This window comes from Corvus hawaiiensis, chromosome 12, assembly GCF_020740725.1.
Source record: "Corvus hawaiiensis isolate bCorHaw1 chromosome 12, bCorHaw1.pri.cur, whole genome shotgun sequence".
NCBI classification, from domain to species: domain Eukaryota; kingdom Metazoa; phylum Chordata; class Aves; order Passeriformes; family Corvidae; genus Corvus; species Corvus hawaiiensis.
This window is the reverse complement of record NC_063224.1, coordinates 16,761,590-16,782,628: the sequence shown is the minus strand read 5'-3', so window position 1 is coordinate 16,782,628 and position 21,039 is coordinate 16,761,590. Positions and strand designations below refer to the sequence as shown.

Here is a 21,039-nt window from a genome sequence, read left to right as displayed (position 1 = left end):
TCAATTTTCAGTACTAACTAATGGAGTTATACACCTTGGAGGATTAATCCAAAAGAGCTCAAACCAGAAGAATTATGTCCCAAACTACACTTAGTCAAAAACTTGAAAATCTTCTATTGACTTCAGTGGCCTTTGATCTGTGCTTGGTCTCCTGGATCAAGTGTAATTAAGGCCAAAGTTCAAGCTCAAGTTTTTCAGTACAAAAGTAAAGAGCAAGACAACACAGGAAAACCTGTATCTGGTCAAATTATATCAATTTTATGGGAATAAATTTGTGCTTTCTCAAATAAATGTTTGTTTCTAGGAGACATGAGATGAAACAGACTAAGCTTCATGATACTAAATGAAAGTTTCAATTTCAGAGTACCTGCCTTTTTTGTACTACACAGGAAGTATTGTAAAATTTTAACACTCTAATTTTTTTTTTTTTTTTTTCACTCCACGGTACTGTTGCCAGAGCTGTGATAATCTAAAGATGTACATTTAAAGGCTTTTTGACCTAAGTAATACATTAGATGAGGGTTGAAGAAAGGCTTGCATAGGGTGCCTCTGCTATTTTTAGTAACACTTTTTGTCTAATGAAGGATCCTACTCTGATACAATATTCCCCAGAGAAAAGACACTTCAGTGACACCACACCTTACCATGTTCATGACTGTTAAGATGTATGTTGTTACATTTTCCTTGCCATGTTTCTCCAACATTTTTTTATCTGCCACAACAAGGGTTTCAACATTTAGACTTCCATTTTTCTGAATTTTAGCAGATGATCTTTTGAACCTCACAGAAGTCCCATACTCATCTGAGCGAATGTAGGTCTCTTCTGTGGGTGGCTTGGGTGCATCTAAAAGGAAATAAAACTGTTTTGGAAAGAGTTCAGATCACCCATGAACAGTTTCATCAGAAAATGAAGTATCACAGGTTTAAAGCCTTAGATTATTTTTATAGCATGTGATTTAATACTTCTGGCTAAGTTCTCCTATATTTATTAAAAAATACCTGATTCATTCCTGAGGGAAGGACGGCTACAGGGAGAGAAGGAAATGGGAGAACCACATTCGTACGCAATAAGCAGTTTAAAATAAGGAACTAATCTAACAAAATGGTAGCATCTGTGCAAAAAAATACAACAGAATTTTTAACAGAGTATCTGCATTTTTCCTGTCCTTTTGATAACTTCCTGAGGTGTTTGGCATGTGCTACTTACATAGCAGCTGGCAAAAAAGTCCTTTCCACAACAGATGTCCATGGTCAGTACAGAAATCAGATACCCACCACAAGTAAATTCCTGCCAGCCTGATACTGGGACTGGCATCAGCCTTCCATGCCAAACTGCCACTGAGATTATTCCTGCTGTGATGGATGCCAAGGGAATGTATTTATTGAGTATAGGGAAAAGTTGGGCAACACCAAGGAGGGCTTGACAACAACGATGCATATCCCAATTCCAGGGTGCATTTTCTCTCTCTTTGCTGGTGCAGCACAGGCAGTGGCACAGCTGGAGAATGCTCTCTACTCCAGTTCTTCAGGGAACCACAGAAAGGGAAAAGAAATCCATCTCCCACATCCTACAGTGCTCCTGCTATCCACAGCTTCTTCGGCATAAACCTACACTGCCTCTGCATCAAGAATTAACTCAAAGGCCACTCTAACAAACTCTTTGGATAGCAATGGGATTTTTTTTGACACGGGATGTAACAACACAAGTGAGGGAGCCTCAGGTAGTGATCCTGCCTATGCCTCATCAGAAAGTTACTCCAAAGAGCTAAAACAAACCCTTACTTGCTTCCATGCCAAACTGGGAAATCAAGAACACCACAGAATGCACAACAGTGGTCTGCTTTCAGGAACTCAGCACTCTGAAGAGCATTTAACATACAAAGGACCATGTTACGGTCATTTTCAAATGTATCACTCATTATACACAACTGTCCTTTACAAGCTCAAAGAACTTTTCTCTTCTGGAAGCACACTGAGACACAAGGACAGGCCTCACCCAAGAGGGAAGTGCTCAGTTCAAGGCACATCAGTGCCCAGGTACTATTTCGAAGGCGATACAACTTCAGCGCACACATATATCCATGAGCAGAGGAGTTTTGCTCTTGAATTTACTTCACTGCTAGTCATAAAACCTTAGCAGCAGTTTCATGCATGTTTTACTAACTATAGTCCAGTTAGTTCTCATGATCTAAAAGCATTTGGGTTGACAAAGAGTTTGGAAGATGATTAACTGGATTTTCTAGTGCCTACAAACTACTTGCACATGAAATTTTAAAAGATGGCGAATGGGACAAGCTGTTTTTATGACAAAGTGGCAATGTGCTCTTCCATCTTACTGCTCAGCAAGTTTAATTTCATTCTTTAGGTTAGGATAAATTAACCTTGACTAGGCAGGGTTAACAGCAGAGCACCGCCTTTTGTCAGCCTGAATTTTCCATCCCTTTGTTCATTCGAGCTGAAATTTTCTATTCCAGGTGACCAGACTGGATTTTGCTGCAAACTTCAAACGGGTGTGACTCCAGATCTCAGAATAAAACCAGGAAAATAATATAAAAACTTAAAAAAAAAAAAAAAGCAAGAAGAAAAAAGTACCAAATACTCATAGAAAAAGTGTTCCCTTTACTGGAGTAATTTCTTCTGCATCCTGTATTTTCCTCTACTCAATTAAACAATGACAAGTGATTTTATTTGTATTTCATTCAGTGAACACAAGATCAATTTGTTCTATAAATTAACCAAGGCTGGGTCTGGAAATAAGTTGTTATTTTTTAGAACTCCTTCCTTTCTCTCAGAAGGATACAGGTATGAGCTGCATGAAGTGAAAGACCACAGGATGTGAAAAGAAAGTTTTGTGGATAAGGTATTTAAATGCCACCTTGCTGAATAGGATCCTAAGAGTGTGTCTGACATCGAGTTCCTAAACAGTGATGGGTAGATCACTCTAGCTAAACTCATCACAGTTGGATGCTAATTGCATGTTCTTCATTTCGCATAAACTTCAGCTTGAATATGCAACTAAGAGCTCAGAGTTGTAAGTGACATTATTGAATAAATGGATTTACATGTAAAATTACAAAAGCAAGAAAAATGTTAAAGAAAAATTCCGTTTTTCAATTTGGTCCCCAGAAGCAATGGTTACTTCTGACCTCTCCTGTGTCTGAGTCCCATTTATAGGAGAGGAATAACAATAATATCTCCTCACATCCCAGGAGGTCATGCAAATACAGTGTCCAAAATGCTCTCCATTATAGGGATAAGCACTGTATAAAAGCTCAAGAGGACATGAATAATTCTGAATTTGTACAAGCAGTCACAGCAGGAACAGTAAATAAGGCACAAACTCACAGTGGACAAAATGGGCCAGTGTAGGACAGAGGAGATAACCGAGCACCATCACCCCTGCTCTGCAGCAGGAAAACCAGACAGGAGGGAAAGGGAGGATGTAATGAGGCAGTTTGGGGCTGCATTAGAAGGCAAATGCTTACAGGTTGAATCACAGGCTATTGTATCTGGAATTTGAGGGTTGGCTTTTAAACCTGGGGGAAGGATTTTTGAATTTTTAACAAGCCATTTGTTTTCAGGCCGCAGTCTCAGCCAGCCACCTTTCCCACTAACTCCTTTCTCATTCCTTCCCTTCTATTTATTTTCTCTTTCTTCCTTACACACCTTTGGAAAAGGAAGCTGCTCATTTTCTCAGAATTTCAGTAGGAAGTTGGAAGAATGTAAGTGGACTGAGGCACTGTTTTCAACACTGTTTGCAGTCCTGGAGACCCTCATTAAGAAACTCAGCTCAGAAGCTGATCAGCTTTCAAAAAGACTCAACTGAATGCTAAAAGTACAGATATAGGGTCCAAGGGAGCTCTAAAATGTTCTGCAATTCAAGGACCTAATGAAGGATTCAGAATGGATCTTGGCAGGTAATATATTTCAATATATTTTTTAAGACATGGCTCCAAAATCTTATTTAAACAATTTACATGGGTGGTTCTTTTTGAAGATCTCAGTTGCTGAAAATTTCATTATCAAATGGTGAGTTCTGAAAGACTTTCTCTCCATCCTCTCAGAAATTAATGATTTTGAAGCTTTTTTCTCCATCTTCAAGCCTAATTCATTTTTTATCCCCAGTCTAACAGAGAGAAGTTCAGGAACTTGGCATCCATCACTGTGCAGAACTGCTTACTGAAAACTATGTCAATGTAAAAAAAAAAAATCACCATTGGGATCTTTTAATCTAGGCAAAGTACAAGAAAACTAAACAGTGATTCTGATGGCTTAATAAAAGATGATTCTGTGAACTTGGAGGAAAACTCAAGCTCCTCATGTATGTTTCACGTTAGGAATATATAATTTAGAGTTATTACATCTCCATCCCAAAGGGATGTGAAGAGATGTGAAGCCCACCTCGGGACCACCACACAGCCTGAAACAGCCACTACCTCAAGAAAGGAGAGAAAGTTTCCTTACATACATTTCTTGCGACGTCCACAAAAATGCTGCTTTTGAAACCTTCCGTGGTGGTAACCGCTCGCTTGTGCGTGAAACTTGTGGGAAGTGTGCATTCTGTCATGGCCAAAAGGGGAGGATTTGGGATGGGGCTCTACTGGGTACCGGTGCACCTTCCCCTCGGCAGTCCGCTTGTACAGCACGTGCGGGTGGTGGCCGGCGGGGGACGTGAAGTTGTGCTCCTGTGCCAGCTGCTGAGGTAATGGAGAGATCAGGAACTCGATCTGCCGTGTCCTTATCAAACCTGACTAAAAAAAGAAACGGCACCACAAATTAGAGAGGAGGCTGTCATGGCTCACAGATGGAACGTGCCAGCTCCCCAAGCAACCTTCCTGCAAAGCCCAAACTGACTGCAGTGTGCACCTCCACACTGGTTAGCTACTCAAGTTATTATTACTTGACTTATAGATCAAGTTATATATCAAGTTATTATTATTCAAGTTACAATCTGGATATTCTTCCCATTTACATACGCATCGTTTCACTTTGGACATGACCAGGTTCCACACTTGGAAAAACACAAACAGGAACGTTGTGGGACAAGCAGCACAGCACCTTCACACAGTAGCATGGATAGTTTCATATGCAATATTAACCCATTCTTCACAGTACAGGTTTGTTTGTGTACAGGATATACATAAAAAGGAAATGCTTTTGGAAAACACAACTTCTCATAAGTGCACACATTATAAAAGAAAATATTTGAATTAAGGCCCGCAGCTTTTTCAGAACAAGGTATTAGCAAACAGGAATCTCAGACTTAAGGTCACTCTAAGTAGACAATGACATGACAGGTCAGCAGCACAAAGCTGAAGCATCTGAACATTTAAGCACCATCATTCAGTAACCAACTCCCCACACTTTAATCATAATTTAAACACAATGTAAAATTTATACCTTCCTACAAGGGAAATCACTAAAGGCAAATATCTGATTGTTTTCCTTCTTGGATCCCTGAAAGACAGAAGTACGGGAAAACTACAGTGTAGTTTTCACATAGTATCTGTGCATAAAACTGCACATGTGATGAAGTGTTTCCAGGATCAGGGCCAGGGAAATGTGGGTGGCACTGAGGAAGTATTTCCATGCAGCTCATTAATCAGTTATGATTTTATTTCATTTCTTGGTTTTGTAAAACATGTTGTAATAAACACCCCTTTTTACCAAGTCAAAAACCAAGAAAAAGTTTCGTCAGGTAATTCTATTACATTATATACGTAATACTAGATACAGATTTTTGGTTTGGATCAGTGAGGCTCTACCATGTGCCAACACCCTCCTGCCAAAACTGACATCCCACGAGGACTACATATCTCTTAGGCTTCAGAAAAATATGTGCAGACAAACAAATGTCAATTGCAAACCATCTTGCCCCACATCTCCAGTCCTCCAAGACCATGATTCCACCTCCTTCCTCAAAAAAGGCTTTGAAAATGCAGACATGACACATGTATCCCCCCTTCCCTTCTGAAATGGATGTTCCTCTTTAGCAGAACCTCCCAGGGCCGGAATGCCATGGGTGTCACAAAGAGAGCAGCTTGAATGCCTGATGTAAGCATTGTATTTTTTTAAGGATCTGTGGAATTTTCTGCGCTTTAAGAACTGTTTCCCATAAGGAAAACTCAACACAAAGTGAAAAGCAAGTGAAAATTGAAAGTTACATATGAATCTTCACAGCTTTAACTGTTTACTAAACTAATGCTTAAATTGATTTTAAGTCTATTCCAGCTGGAAAGATTTATCAAAGATCTGCAGGTCCTCCACAGTCTACAGTCATCCACTGTGCTCTTTTCATGGAAATTCTCTTCTGCTGATCCAAACCAAAGGCAGCTTTGCAGTACTCCCCAATATAAGCACCTTTCACAGGGGCCCAATAACAGTGCCCATAAAATAACACTGTGATCTCAATTTTGGCAACAGAAGAGATTCCACATTATGAACTGAGTCTAATTGCCCTCTGAATAATAACAATAAAAAAACAAACAAATGACAGTCTGATCAACAATTTGCCCATTCTCCTCTCTTTAACATGAATTCATAATTACATATCTCAGCCTGTATCTACTTAACATTCTAAAAGAAGGTTAAAATTTCCTCCATCAATAAAAGACAGGTCTTCAATAATTGACAGGAATTTAACTCGCCTGCTCACTGCCTTAAGTTGGCAGGTTTCAAATGTCAGATCACATTTGATCATGACAAAGTACTTTCCTGTAGGGAAGATGACTAATATTTTAATCCTTATGATGTATGTCATCACACAATTTACAAGTGGTTCTGAGAGGCAATCTTTATCTAGAATGCACTGATAATTGGGCACTGCTAAGCAATTTTTTTTTTCAGCTGGAAAACAGAAATGTAGTGAATCTGGTTCTTATTTCCCCCTTTTAAAGGTTTCCACATCTGAAATTATTCCTGTAGGATTCATTTTGTAAATGATTCAGACCATATGGAAAAAAAGGGGGTTCCACATTTTCCTGTAAGAAACTGTCCCTGATGTACATGAAGTCTCAGCCCCAAACATCATTTCTATATTTAACCTTATAAGGGTGGATTGAAAATTCATGGTGGGGGAGAAGAAGTGACTGAATTCTGGGCCTTGCATGTATTTTACTGCACCTTTACAGGGGCTGTAGCTGAGTGCCTCACAAATGTAGTCACTTTTTTTCCAACAGAAAAGACCCTAAATCTCCAATAAGACCTTTTTCCTTTGGGTCTTACATCAGACTCATCCTCCAAGTTGAAAAAATGCCATGTGAATGAAAGATATCAAAAAGAAGATAACATCCAGTTTTATGAAGTTGTCAAGAGGAAAGGGGAAGTGCCACAGAGCAGTCTGGACACTCATTCAATCACACACCATTTTCCATTTCTTCCAGGTATGGGATGGTTTCAAGGATTCATATTGAAATCATCGCTTTGGGAATTCCAAAGCAATGCAGAGAATGCTGACCTGGCTTCAGACAGAGCTGCAGTCCCCTGGAGCACTGCAAAGGGGGCAATGGGACAACAACTGCCAGGTACTTTTCCTGCAGGTTCTTAAATTGTAGCATTGGGTAAAGCAGAGTGGTCTCTGGCTCCACTGTGCTGGCTGGCAAACGTGCCAGCTGAGAAATGCCACAGCACAGAGGCAGGAAACTGGCACAGAATCATCTTTTCTAGTTTTGCAGCATGAAGGAATTCCAGTTTCTTGAAGGCCAGATTTTGGCTACTGTGTACTCCTAGGTGTCCTGGGAATTTTTTCTACAAGTAGATGAAACATCTCCATAGCTGAGTTAGATTCTATGTATTCATCCAGCTCAAATACTTCAGAACAAACACTGTCAAAACTGTCATGGAAATTTATGCACTGGGTTTCCTACTTTCAGCATAGCTTTACGTATTACATGTGATTTTCCCTGAATCAAGGATGACTTTCCATTAACCTTGATGGGTTTTAGACACAATGCAGAGAGGGTCAGATAGGTCAAAATCCCACTTGTATTTCGGATTCTCTGCAATTATAACACCATGAGAGGAAGCAGAATGACAAAATCTTAACATTCTTGTAAGTCTAGACAACACAGCAGGAAAAAGGCCAAGGACTCCTGTCTATTCCTTCTGTATCCCACTGTGGCTATCACTAATAATAGCAATAATTGTGAGAATATGGTGGGAAGGAACACCCAAGAGATTGCTCAGTAGGAATTTGCTGTTTTCTTCTTCCCTCACAACACATATTTGCTATCCTTCTGGAAGGGATACTCCATGCCATTGGAAAGAAAATGGAAAGACATAGGATGACCCATGTGGTTAGCAAATAACTTTGAATCAGTAATTTAGAGCAAATTGCAGCTTGTTTGCAGAAAAATTGAGAAGAAATAAAAAGGCAGCATTCCTCCCCCTCTTGTTATTTGTTATGGAATATTTGCTTAGCTCTGGGCTAAAGGAATGTTCAGATCCAATACACCTCTGTGAAATCCCTCAGTATCTGGGTGTAATCACCAAGGTAAGGTACTTGTTCTGTTTTCTTGGTGTGTTCCAAAAGGAAGAAGAATCTCAAAATGAGATTTGGATAAGGGCAATGATTACATGGTATCGGCTTCAAGATTTTTTTAATTGAACATAGACTATAAATTGAAAAATAAGGAGAATTTTCTTAAACCACTGAAAAGGATCATCTTAACTATACAATAGATCTTCCACTGATTTTCAACCCACATGGAAGACTTTTGAGAGTCACACACTAACATATCTGTTCCTAACAGGTCTCACTGGCCTCTTACTGGAACAGCAGAGGCTGCTCCCATTTGCTCCCCTGTGTTCTCAGACTCAGAGCAAAGCCTTTGGCAGCTTACCAGCCTGTAAATCTAATTCAGTTTGGGGTTTCAGCATCTCCAGAAAAAACAGACCCTCCATAAAAAACAGAGCAGTGACAGTGAGCGAAGGATTTGCAGAACTTCTATTTCTCTCCCATAATTTAGCGAAGCTGAGTGCTGAGAGAGCAGACAAATCCTCAGTCCAGACTAGAAGGGCCTTGTGGCCGTGGGTTCTCTGTTTGCATACAAGACACTTTCATTACATGCTAATTAAACTGAAGGCAACAGCTTTATGCATATTAAAGTTAGAAGAGTTCCAGAAACTAGATGCAAATAATGAGGTAAGAAGCCTAACAAAATGAAACTGAGAATTAAAACAGATGAATAATTGAACTGCAGTGTCTCTGCTAAACATTACTTAATACTGACTGATGTAAAGTTAAATTACAGTTTGCACAAGAACAAGAGTATCTCAACTAAATGAGGTACTAAAAAGTATGCACATATTTCCTAAGGAATACTACTTATATCCAGAATGCCTTTTTCAGTGCTAGGAGCATATACATAAAATAAGGTGTTAAAAACCCACTGTGTCTTAACTAAAACAATGGCCAAAGAAATAACTGAAATCTACCCCATTATGTGGGTGTGAGTGTGCTCAAGATGAAAAATCACTAAAAAGGAAGAGTTAAATGTCATTTCACACCCATTTATCCTTCCAAATATTCATGAAAAATTTTAAGAGACTTGACAAAAGGCCAACTGAAATTGGCATAAAGCTTTCCACAGACTTCAGTGGACATCAGTCCAAGACTTCTGTTATTTCCCAAATGTCCAGCTCCTAAAAAAACCCGAATCATTGATCCAAACACACCCCAACAAGAGTTACAGAACGTAAAGTACAGAGATGAAGTACGGTTTTTAGTTCTACTTAAAACACATAAAAATGTAAACTAAGAACTTCCCTGAAAAGCAAAGAATAAGGAGACAGATGACCTATGAACTATGGTTCCTGGTTATTTAAAATCATCTGAGGCCAAAGATTCCTAGAAATCTAGTATGCACATCACAGTGTTGTTGAGACTATCTCATGTTACAGCATATTGGAGTCTTTTCTAATTCACTTTGCAGGGAAAACTCATGAAATTACCTTACCTACAGTTCATTTTCATCGGACTCTTATTTCCTGGCCTGATGCTCTGCTAAGTGCCTGGCGCTTTGCCAGCACAAAGGAAACACAGAAGACCCAGCTCTGCCACCAAAGCTTTCCCTTGCTGGAGCAGAGCCTGCCCTCACTCGGTGTCCCACCTGCGGGTTCTGTCTGCCAGCCCGCTTCCCACATGGAACCACGGGCAGCTTGGAAGCCAAAGGAAGGTATGATAGAGATCCAGAGAACACGAAGCTGTTCACACAGCTTACAGATGCCTGACAACGGCCAGAAGCTGCCTTTTGGGCCAGACTGGCCTCTGGAATTGGGCAAATGTCAATTTTTAAACACCAATGTCTGCTAGAAGGAAAGCAAGGCCTCCCCGTAACTCCCATACCTCTGCTCAGATTCCACCCCGGACTGAAGGGAGATGAGGGAGGCCTTTCCCTCAGGTTTTTTAAGCAGATCATGGCAGTGCCCTCACAAAGTACAGAAACCACCTTCATGTTTGCTACCATCCCTCCATTCCTGCCTGGAACACACGCTTGCCAGAGCAAGCCACCCAGGCCAGGAGCCACAGCTCTGCTCAGAGCCTGGTCACTGAGTGACCCACAGCACAACACCCATGTGTGGACACAGCATTTCATAACATCGAGTTCACGGCAACAACGACTTCGGAAACATTTCAAATGTCCCCACGGAGAAACCCGTGAGGAGGTGGCAGTCCCTGTGCACCAGCAGGGACAAAATCCTGCCAAGACAGCAGGAAAAGTGCCAGCTGCTTAGAACAGGTTTTAATAACAGGGTTAAGCCTTGAAAATGCGGTAAATGTATCATTTTCTCACACATGCCAAGGAATCCCAGGAAGAATAAAGTCCTGTTAAGTTTGCCAACATTCATCTTATGAATTCCTCCTTCCTCCAAACCAAGGGTATTCGACCAATACCATCACGGGGCTGTTCAAAGCAATCCTGCATCATGTAAGCAGTTTAAATAAATTATTGTTTCTTTAGGGGATGTGTAATGAAGTAGACTCACCTCTTGGGATGGGTTAAGTTGGTAGTCTGAAAAATATGTGAGACTATAACCTTACTACAGTCATAAGCAAAACTACTTCCAAGAATTATAGCCAGCAGGATAGTACAGCCTGACCTGGAACTGCAGATACTCGATATCACTGACTGACTTTTTGAGAGATGGCTTACTGAGTCCCTCTCAAGTTAGGGTCAAAATGTCAACACTCTGGAAAATATAATCAAAATGAACAAATTAAGATGTGAAATTAGGTAGAAAAAAATGACAAGCAGCATATCTGGAAAGGAGAAAGGGGCTGAATTGCAGAAAGTGTTGCTGAGGTGAAAGATATTTTTACCCTCGGGAAGCATCAGGAGCAAACAGCCAAGCCAATGGCAGTAAATCATGGTAATTAAGGGAGTTCCTTCCCTCTCCACTCTGACCTACAGCTCCTTTTCTGGGAGGTAGCTGCAGAGGGGACAGCAGCAGCCACAAGGCTGAGGGGCATTTTGCCTCTTTCTGTCCCCCTGAGAAGGGCACTTACACAACTGCACCCATGTTACTGAAGCACTGGGTAAATGGAACAAGCTTCTGAGACACCGTGACAGGGACACAATCCATGATCCACCAACAAAAAGTGAAAAGTCTGGACCCTAAATCCATACTCAGATTGTTAAATTAATGACAGACTTTTACAGAGTGTTAAGCACCCAGGAGCTCCCATTGAGCTGAACATTGTCTGTGCAAGCATTTCCAGAGTGCTTTTATACCAATTTGGGAAAGAAAATGTTCTGGGAAACTAGTGAGAATGGACTCTCATGAGGTTTCCAATAATACACATGTATTATTGAAGTCAGAAATCCCACGAGTAAAACTCAGAGCATGTTCATTTTTGATCCTATCCCAAACCAGGCAGCACAAAGGCATGTGAACACACTAAAGGCAAGAGAGAATTTAAGTGAACTAAACTTTTCCCTAGCTTTTATGTCTGCCAAAAAAATTCACCCATCGTTCAGAAAAGTATCAAGCCTGTAAATGGGCAGTTCCTGATGCTGACCCCAGAATCAGGGAAGTACAAAGTGATGTTTTATGGGACTGGGTCCTTGGCTGATGAGAATAACCTCAGCAGACCTTTAATGATTTTCACCAGACTGGAATACCTGGCTCTGTACCACAGAAAATGTTCAGGTTAAGTTAATGACCTTTATACACACTGAATTTTTTTTTTTTATCATGAAAGAAGCATTAGAATTATTGGTTGCCTATTCTAACTTGAGAATTGTCAGCAGATGGCATTTTTCTTTAGAATCAGACTCAGAAAAATAACTCAATTATTCTGTTTTCTAACATAATAAAGATTTCTTGCAAATGTAAAATGTTAAGGGTTCTTAACAATATAGCATTTTATTACCTGACAATCTGACAGAAGGAGAGTACAAGGTTTAAATTGCCAGTCTGAGTTAGCCATGAAAGACTACTCTGTTGGGTCACTCAAAAGAAGTGCTATGCAGAAAATTCAGCAATTAAAACAAGGTAACAAAATTGCATGCCTTTAATTATTCCTATATGAACAAAGCCAGCGTTATCTCTGAATAGTGCCTTTGTATTTCTGCAGTTGACTGAGCTTGTTTCAAACATCTTTATGCAACCCCCTGTCAGCATATGGCAAATAAGGAAATATTCTTATTTGTTCCTCCACTTAAGGTAATTGAACCAGTCACATTGGTATTTAAATGTATTAAATTGGTATTTATTGCAGGGTAATGAGATATTCTAGAACTAACACAAAGTTGATTGCTTTGCCACAGATTAAATACTTGCTTGTCAGTACATGAGCTCTCTCATTTCTCATGTTCTGGGTTTTAAAAAAAAAAAGCCAAAAACAAAAAAAAAAAAAAACCCAAAAAACAGGAGTAGGCATGATAAATGAATACAAGAAAAATACTCATGCAAACTACAGCATAACCACACTAACTATACACCAATAATATTTAAGTGAAGTGCCAGAGGTTTACCAAGTTACACTCAGGATCACTTCATTTACAATTCCAGCAGTAGGGCTCTTTGGCTCCCTATAAAGGTTTTGGAAGGCAATTAGCAAAAACCAACAGCTCAAATTTAGCCTTGGTAGCTATACAAGCACTTGGGTATGGCCTGTTTAAGCAAATCCCTGCAACTGTAAGATAAAAATCTAGAGCTTTTATTAGTTATGACAGTTCTGAAATCCATCACAAAGCAAACAGGAAACAGAAGGACTATTTAATGAGTGCATTTATGCTTCACTTTTCCTAAAAAGAGGCAGCCCACTATTTGTCATGTGCTGACAGTTGATTAGTTACTTAGGGTACATCAAGAATAGCAGAAAACCTGACTTCAGAGGGCAGCTTAGTGTATCCCCTGAGCTAACATCCCATGAAACTGGGTGCACAGCTTCAGAGAACACTCCAAGTGAGAGCAGGTTCACCTTCAAAAACCTTCAAAAGCACAGGAAATGCAGCTCTCTCTGTCCTCTCATTCTCTGTAACAGCACAAAACAAAAGCACCATTTATGCCCCTCTTAAATATCTGAAATGTGCCTTCAAGATGCCCAGATCTTCAGACAGGGCAGCGTTTCACCCTAACGTTGGTTTGCTATGAATTATTTATGCTGCTCAAAGGATTAGGTGAAATGAAAATGTTCTGGCAAGATTCTCCTCCCCCTTCATGTACAGCTAATCAGTTTTATGTGGCTGGAGTTCAGATGTACCACTATTCTAGGGAAAGTGCATGCCTTCTTAACAAAGCTGCTGCTCCTAGAGTGGTAATAAAGGCAAAACCAGTAAGATTAGGGCAGAGTGACACAGAAAATGAACAGCTTAAAAAAAAAACCAAAAACTGATGATAGATAACTAAAATCAGTTCTTGGAAATTCCTTTTCCATAGGTACTTAGCATTAACAGATGCTTGCTTGAGTGTTTCTGATCAGCAGCATTCCTCCCTATCAGACAGGCAGCTTCAACATTAAAAGTCATGAATCAGGCCTTGCAGGAAACAACACTATAAATTATGAGATTTTAAAAAATAATGCCAAAGGGCTTTAGTGTTTTATTTTCTTTCTGATTTCTTGAACCATTTTCAGCTGAGTTTTTAAGAGGCTTTTTTTTGCTCTTTATAACCATGTATACTAGAATTAAAGTTGAGTGGGGTTGGTTATTTTTTTTTTAGTGAAAACACAGCTTTTCCTGTGATGATGGGACTTTGGCAGCTGGACCCTTCAGAACATTAAACATTGTGAGAATTAGGCAGGGCTTAATATTCCCTCTCCCTTACAGGACACCCTGTTGAGGTTGCAGACAACAGAGAGAGACACTTGCCCAAGCACTGGGACACCACTTGTAGCTAGCTACCTGATGGCAGAGGCTTCTCTCTGGTCAGGAGTCTGGGCTGCAGAGTGAGTTACACCCACTGCATCAAAGCCCCAAGCAAACGCTCTCCACATCTGGTGGTTCCCTACCCATACCCACATTTCCCCAGTGAAGATCCTCCAGAAATGAGCTTCACCCTGCCAGAGCTGATGCAAATGAATTTGAGGGGGCAGAAGATCTGAGCCTGTCTGACCTGGGATAATTTGCATTCAAACAAAATAAATCCAGCTCAATTCCCATAGCAATTTCGCTTTGCTATGAATAGCTCAGGCAGCTCCAATAACGAGGAGCTCGGGTTACATCTGATTGCCAGCTGTATTGCTTACTAAGAAGTTAGGTCAGTGGTTCCCAACCTTTTAATTTTCCTTGCTGGAGTATACATTGCTATGGATTAGTTACATGAGAGAGTGGTCACAAGGAGCTCTGCAGGGAGCAAAGTATCAGCTTTGCTGATATTCCACATACACAGACATATCCATATGTTGAAATATCTATGTGGGAAGGAGAAAGGGAGTGGAACAAGAGAGCTTAGGCCATTAAAGGAATGGAAAACAAGAACCAAAGATGGCCCAAGAGTGAGAATGTCAGGGTGGCGCCTGGGTTATCTGGATTCAACTCCGTGCTCTTCAGCATTTCAGCTTCTCTGTTCCTTATTTCTCGGTTTTCTAGGCAGTATTTTGTAATCAATGCAGAAAATGCTCGTGAGAGACTCGTGAAGGCTCATGTTTGACCCTGGCTGGGCTGTTCTTTTAAAGTGCTTCCACCTTCCCCACTCTAAGCTGCAGCACCAGCCTTCAGGATGCCACCCCACAGGCAGAGCTGTGATCCAGGGACCAGCTGCACTGAGCACAGAGACTCAGAGCACAGCCAGGTGTGTGCCACCTCACAGGGCTCCCAGCTGGCCAATTCCCTGCTCAAAGACAACATCCCCAACATGGCTCTGCCCCTCAGCACACCCTTGGACAGGCTCGTGCCAGGTGGCCTCACTTACAGGGGCAACACTGCTGACCAGAAACACACAGTACATCCAGCTGTGGAAGGCTGGGAGGTTTGCTCCTCACTGGGAATTCCTGTGCTATGAGGCTTCCTACTTTTCACGTGCCTTTAGAGAAAGGGTGTTACTTGGTGTCATGGGTTTAAGCCCAGCTGGAGATGAAACACCACACAGCTACTCCCTCAACCACCCCCCTCTGCACCCCATTGCATCAGGGTGGCATCACTGTGAAAGGCAGAGCAGGGAAGAATCAGTGTCATCCCCTGTTCTTTTGCTGTAGTAATCTCTTTGAAGCAGAACAGCAGCCTAGGTGTGTCTGAATCTCTTCTCACCACCAAGAAAAGGTAAAAAGGTAAAACCTTGACTGAATTCACACAATTAAACCCAAAATACAAGGCAGCAGCATCCCAGAAAGCCACCAAGTTGAAACAAGACCTCATCCTTTTCTCAGTTTTCCATAACATTAAGAAACCTGCACAATGCAACTCCACGTAACGCTTCCATGACCATACAAACACCCTCAGCATCCAGAGCTTCATTTACACGGGCATCTGAATAGGCATTTACTAAGATAAATGTAGTAACTTAAATTCCATGTCATGAAAAAGCCTCATATTTGCAGGTGCTGTTTACAGTCACAAAACCTGCCTTCACTATATCATGCTGCTAAGGGAGTCCAGAGAGTCTCTGTTTTCCTCCTTGTAGCCAAATGCCACCAATCTGCACTGCTCAGCCATTCTACACCCACCCTGGGCCTGCTTTAAAGTTGTGCACTCATTCACTCCTCTCCCACAAATTAGCCTCAGCTTCTATTTTAAGAGAATGATGCCCAAAGGTGAGCATGCTGTAACTGCTCTGCTGGAGTAAATTAAAAACTTTTCTAGTCTGTGACAAATTGAGCCAGGTTTCCTGCTTTTAATAATATTATAAACGAAAGTTCGATGAGAAATATTTTTCAGTACTATTTTCTAAATCTCTGTAGTAGAAATAACTGTGATGACATGCAAAACCCACCACAAAGAGGTCCTGGTTTGGTCTAAAATAAAACATAATGCCACAACTGTCTTAAAATGGGCACAGAAATACTACCTTAATATTGGTCCAGGTCATGGCAAGGTGACATCAATCCAGTCTTCAACCCAATGCATCAATTTACATCTCCTGACATCCTGTTTGTGACAAAGTCAGAGCCCAACACATAAGTCTAAACCAGTATTTGGAGTGTTAACCAATAGCTTCCAGGTATTCAGACTTGTACCCCCTGAACACACCTGCAGAATTAAACTGGTCATGAAAGATTACACTGATTTTGCCACCACCAGACTTTAGTACAAGCATCTGAATTATGCAGCTGTTTAGCAGGGATGAGTCTTAAAAAAACAGTGAAAAAAAGACATTGTGAGAGCATTTACTTGTCTTTTCATTAAAGAAATCAGTTCAATTATGTGTTATGTCAGCAAACACCATTTGCCAGGGGTTTCATGAAACGGCATTTCTTCACAAAAACATCTTGACAGTAGAGTGTTTTCAGCACAATACCTTATCTATCAGGCTTTCAAAATAAAGTCTGTGGAGCAAAGCTCGAAGTCACCCTGGATGTTCTCTAAGATCTCAGGAAACAGGAAAATTTAAGTGGCAAAGGGAACGTAGTGTCTGAAAACAACTTTTTAGTCTATGAGATATTCTTTATATTAAATTGGTCCAAGATATTCAGATATCTACTGCACAGATGTTGCCACTATGTTAAACACTACAGGCCTTCTGACTGAAATAAAGATGCAGTGAAGACAAGGGAGATACTTATTGACAGCTCAGCACATTGCTAAGTTATAAAGGGATGGTAAAAAAAGAAAAAATTGTATCAGCAGAAGATTTAGGAGGCAAAATTTCCTAAGCAGCCTGACCTTCTTTCTGCAATGAATCTACTGAACAGCAGGTTAAGCAAAGGTCAGGTTAAGCACAGGTTAAGAAAAAAGCTCCAAGAAGAGGAATGTGCTGCCTGGGTTAAAGAGGCTCTGGGACATCAGGGGAGCGTGTGAGAGCCACAGACACTCCAGTCTCCAATGGAGCTCCTACTCCCAGGGCCTGAGAGTGCTCTCTGCTCCATCCTGGCACCACAGGGCACAGGACCTGAGCTGACTCCACACCACAGCCAGCAGTGACAGAAGTGCTGAAGAGCTCAGCTGCTCTGGAGCCCTTACCTAGGAATCAGGACACACTTGTTCTGCTGAGTACTGCATGAGTCAAATAATTAGTACATCAAAGCACCCAACTCCCAAAACAAGAGATAATTTGTCTGCTTTCATAGGCAAGAACTAGAAAAGTGAACATGAAAAGTGATAAATGTGGCCCTCCCACTCCAAGCCTCTCTAAAGCTTCGTGTGACCTGCACAGCTTCTGAGTTATCATAATCAGATGATGTCTGCTCTGCTGGAGCCTGTCCTCAACCCCCATCCCTCACTGGCATATTCTCTGACTTTTCCCCAAAATATCTGGCTGCTCAGTGGCCTCTAAAGGGGCACTGCCTGCCCCAAGACCACTGGATGATGGTAGTCCAGCACTCTTCGTGCCTCCACACTTTCCTATGGGAGGTTCCAGTGCTTCGGGAGCTGAAGCGCAACCCTGCCACTTCCCAGTGTGAATTTGCCCAGCTTAACACATCTGACCAAAGAGTGACTGCTCCTGCAATCCATCTGGATCATCAGTCAGTCCCTCCACCTTTTCTTCTTTCCAGGTGGTAATGCAAACAGAGGAAAAGCCAGAAGGAGCTCTTGTGAAACATTTCCTCTCTTCACAGCATGTTACACTACACACTCCTCCCACTGCAGAAAACCAGCAGTGTTAATGTGCTAGGGAAGTAAATTAGGCACAAATAGCACCATGGGGAACTTAAATATTTTGAGTGTTTACCATATAATCAGGAAATGCCCACCCTCTTTATCTGTTAGGAACAAGGAAACCGAAAGCTTTGTAATTTTAAACTGCCCATCAGTTGCTGTGAATCAGTCAGGCATCTTGCTGGGGAGAGGTAGCACACACAGGAACACTGGCAAGATAAGAGAGGGTTGAAGCTACACTCCCCATCCTGTCGGAATAGTTTCAGCCCAAGATTCCACATTTGATCACCGCTCTCCAGGGCTTCTCTTTATACACCTCCACTGAGCCCCTCAAAAGGGCTCAAATAGGACACTGAACTTTCATCGTTTTTCAGATTATTTTTACTAATTTTTACAAACTTCACCAATCTGAAATAAATTTGCAAATACATTTTACAAAATACTTTACAGATTTGCAGTGAATTCTCCTTTAACATATTTCAACAAATAATGAAGGAAGTCATGAGAGACTCATTCATATACATCCTCCACGTTATAATTCCTTGCAATAAACCAATACCCCTCCACTTACTACAAAAATTGAAGGCAAACTACAACTACCTTGTCTTTAAAATGCAAGTCCTCTCCTGAAAGAAGCATGAAAGTGTTGCTTTAAATCATAATAATAATGATTGAACAAGTTATTGAACAGCAAAAGACACTACAGCCATAAAGAGCATTGCCTTGTGCAGCTTTATAGAAAAACAAATATATTCATATTTCAGAGCCAATGGATGCTGAATTGCACTGTCCTTTGCAAGATAAGGACTTAATAAAGAATAGGCACCAATTCAGTGCATTGGTATGGGAAATTATGTATAGATATATAAATTCCTCTTCCTTTTATTGGCAATTAGGTCCAAATGCTAAGCTGTCATTAAAGGATGTGGAATATCCATGGAGATATCTTGGAGCATATGGGCACCATTCTGAGCAGGCTGATGGTGGGCAGGAAACATTCCCAATGGGAAATACTCCCTGTCTTCTGTTAATCCTAGCACAGGAGTAGGGCTATGGAGGCAGAACAACCTTGGCTATGCACAAATGCTGGTTTGAAGACATGCTGGAATGAAGACAGACCTTCATTCTGGGTGAGTAACATTTCCTTCTGTTTTGTTTCTCGCATTAGAGTGGGTTCCTGACTTTCCCAAACTGTAGTCTTTCAAATGACTAAATAAATCATGTGAACAGCCACAACAAAAAAATATACTATTCCCTCAGCCCTCGAGCTATTTGCAACTAATTTAGTGTTGTGGCACTGTTTGGTGCACCAGAAAGCTAATTTTCAAGAAATGCTTGGGAAATTACAACAAAAATAAACTTCTGATGGCACTATAACCCAAAAGCTGAGAACCTGTAAATAGAACCAGTGCAATACTCAAAGGCCAAGACCACAGTCTGGCACACTGTTGTTCCTAGCTTCAACTGGTAATATATGGCAATATATCAGCTTCTCTCTGATTCAGCTGCTGGTCCAAATTGTCCTTTCCTTGGTATTTCATCTGTCCCACAGGCTGATGGAGAACACAAGCCTTTGTCACGACAGCACTATCCCGATGTTCAGGGCACATGGCACCACCTGCACCGTGTTCTGTCCTTGGGAGCACGCATGGCCTTCATTAAGTGAGACCTGCAGGGCTCTGTGCCTGGGGCAGCTCAAATGACCACCCAGCTCTCTCTGGTAAACACAGGAATCAATTAACCATTTCTGTAACATGCTCCCCTCTCTCCAATTACTCAGCTCCCCTACCATGAGCAGGAGATGAATGAGGTCTTGTCCCCTACAGGTGTTCTGTGATGACATCTGATAATATCCTTGCACATTTTCACAGCTCAAAACCTGCCAAGTCCATCTCCTGTCTACCAAGGACAACAGGCCTCAAAAGCTACTACTCTTTTACTCCCATCACCAGACTTGTCTTTGTTTAGGCCAAATAACCTCTTTACATTCACTAGCGGCTTTGAATTTTTGGTGGTCACTGCGCTTCCTTTACTCCTTCATTGTCAGGATACTCTGGCAGCAGAGTGGAACGACAACACTTGGCACTGGGGCACTGAAACCTATCTGGCAATTGCAGGCACTGCTTGCCAAGCACTTGGGTGCGTTTTCTAGCAGCAGTAGCACCAGCTGATTCTCTGGGAAACTGTCTGAGCTCCCACCTTGTCTCACTCCCGGCTGTTCTGGTCTGAGCAGTCCATGAGAACAGCAAGGCTCAGCCTGCAGATGGGTTTTGCCCTTCAGCATGCTGTTTGCTGCCATCTAACTTCTGACTCAGTGAAATCTGATTATACAGCACCACCCTGGATTATGTCCAACGTGTTTTGGGGTCCGCCAGGAGCAACAGACATGTTTCACTTTCTCGATGAGCCAGTGGTGCCTCCCCTTTTCAAAATATCTTTCTAAACCAAACAGCAATTGCAGCAGTGTATCCCAAAAAAGTGGTGTGCCTACTAGCTCAAGGGCCAAGATGATGTAGGAAGGAATAAAAGACACCTCTCCCAAGGCCAGGTTCAGATCCAAAGCAGCCGGCATAAAACTTTTTACTCACCACAAGAAGCTTTAGATAAAGCCCATTAACCACTAAACACCTGTGAATGGGAGTGGACCATACTGGGCTGCAGCCATCAGTAGACATCAGCAGCTCACTGCTGTCTCAGCCTGGAAGTTATATTTTTTCTGCCCCTTTGCTCAAGTTTTTGCTCCTTGGGACAGGATAACAATCCAATCACCAGTATGTGATGTCAGTAGTGTAAAAAAAATTATCCATATGGCCTCCAGCATGAATGAAGAGAACCAGCTGAC

At 41.4% G+C, this 21,039-nt stretch overlaps 1 protein-coding gene across 3 annotated transcripts in view; it reads right to left on the bottom strand.

The window, feature by feature from the left end:
• The window catches only part of ADAMTS18 (ADAM metallopeptidase with thrombospondin type 1 motif 18), a 77,187-nt gene that overhangs the window by 44,504 nt on the left and 11,644 nt on the right, over positions 1-21,039 (bottom strand). For 2 of the 3 annotated variants that reach the window (XM_048316779.1, XM_048316780.1), the window contains exons 4-5: positions 4,469-4,751; positions 645-844 (exon numbers count right to left, since the gene is read on the bottom strand). In XM_048316779.1, the coding sequence (XP_048172736.1) occupies positions 645-844; positions 4,469-4,751 (483 nt within the window). Of the gene's footprint in view, positions 1-644; positions 845-4,464; positions 4,752-21,039 lie in introns of those variants that run through there. The other variant, XM_048316781.1, reaches the window with a different exon arrangement.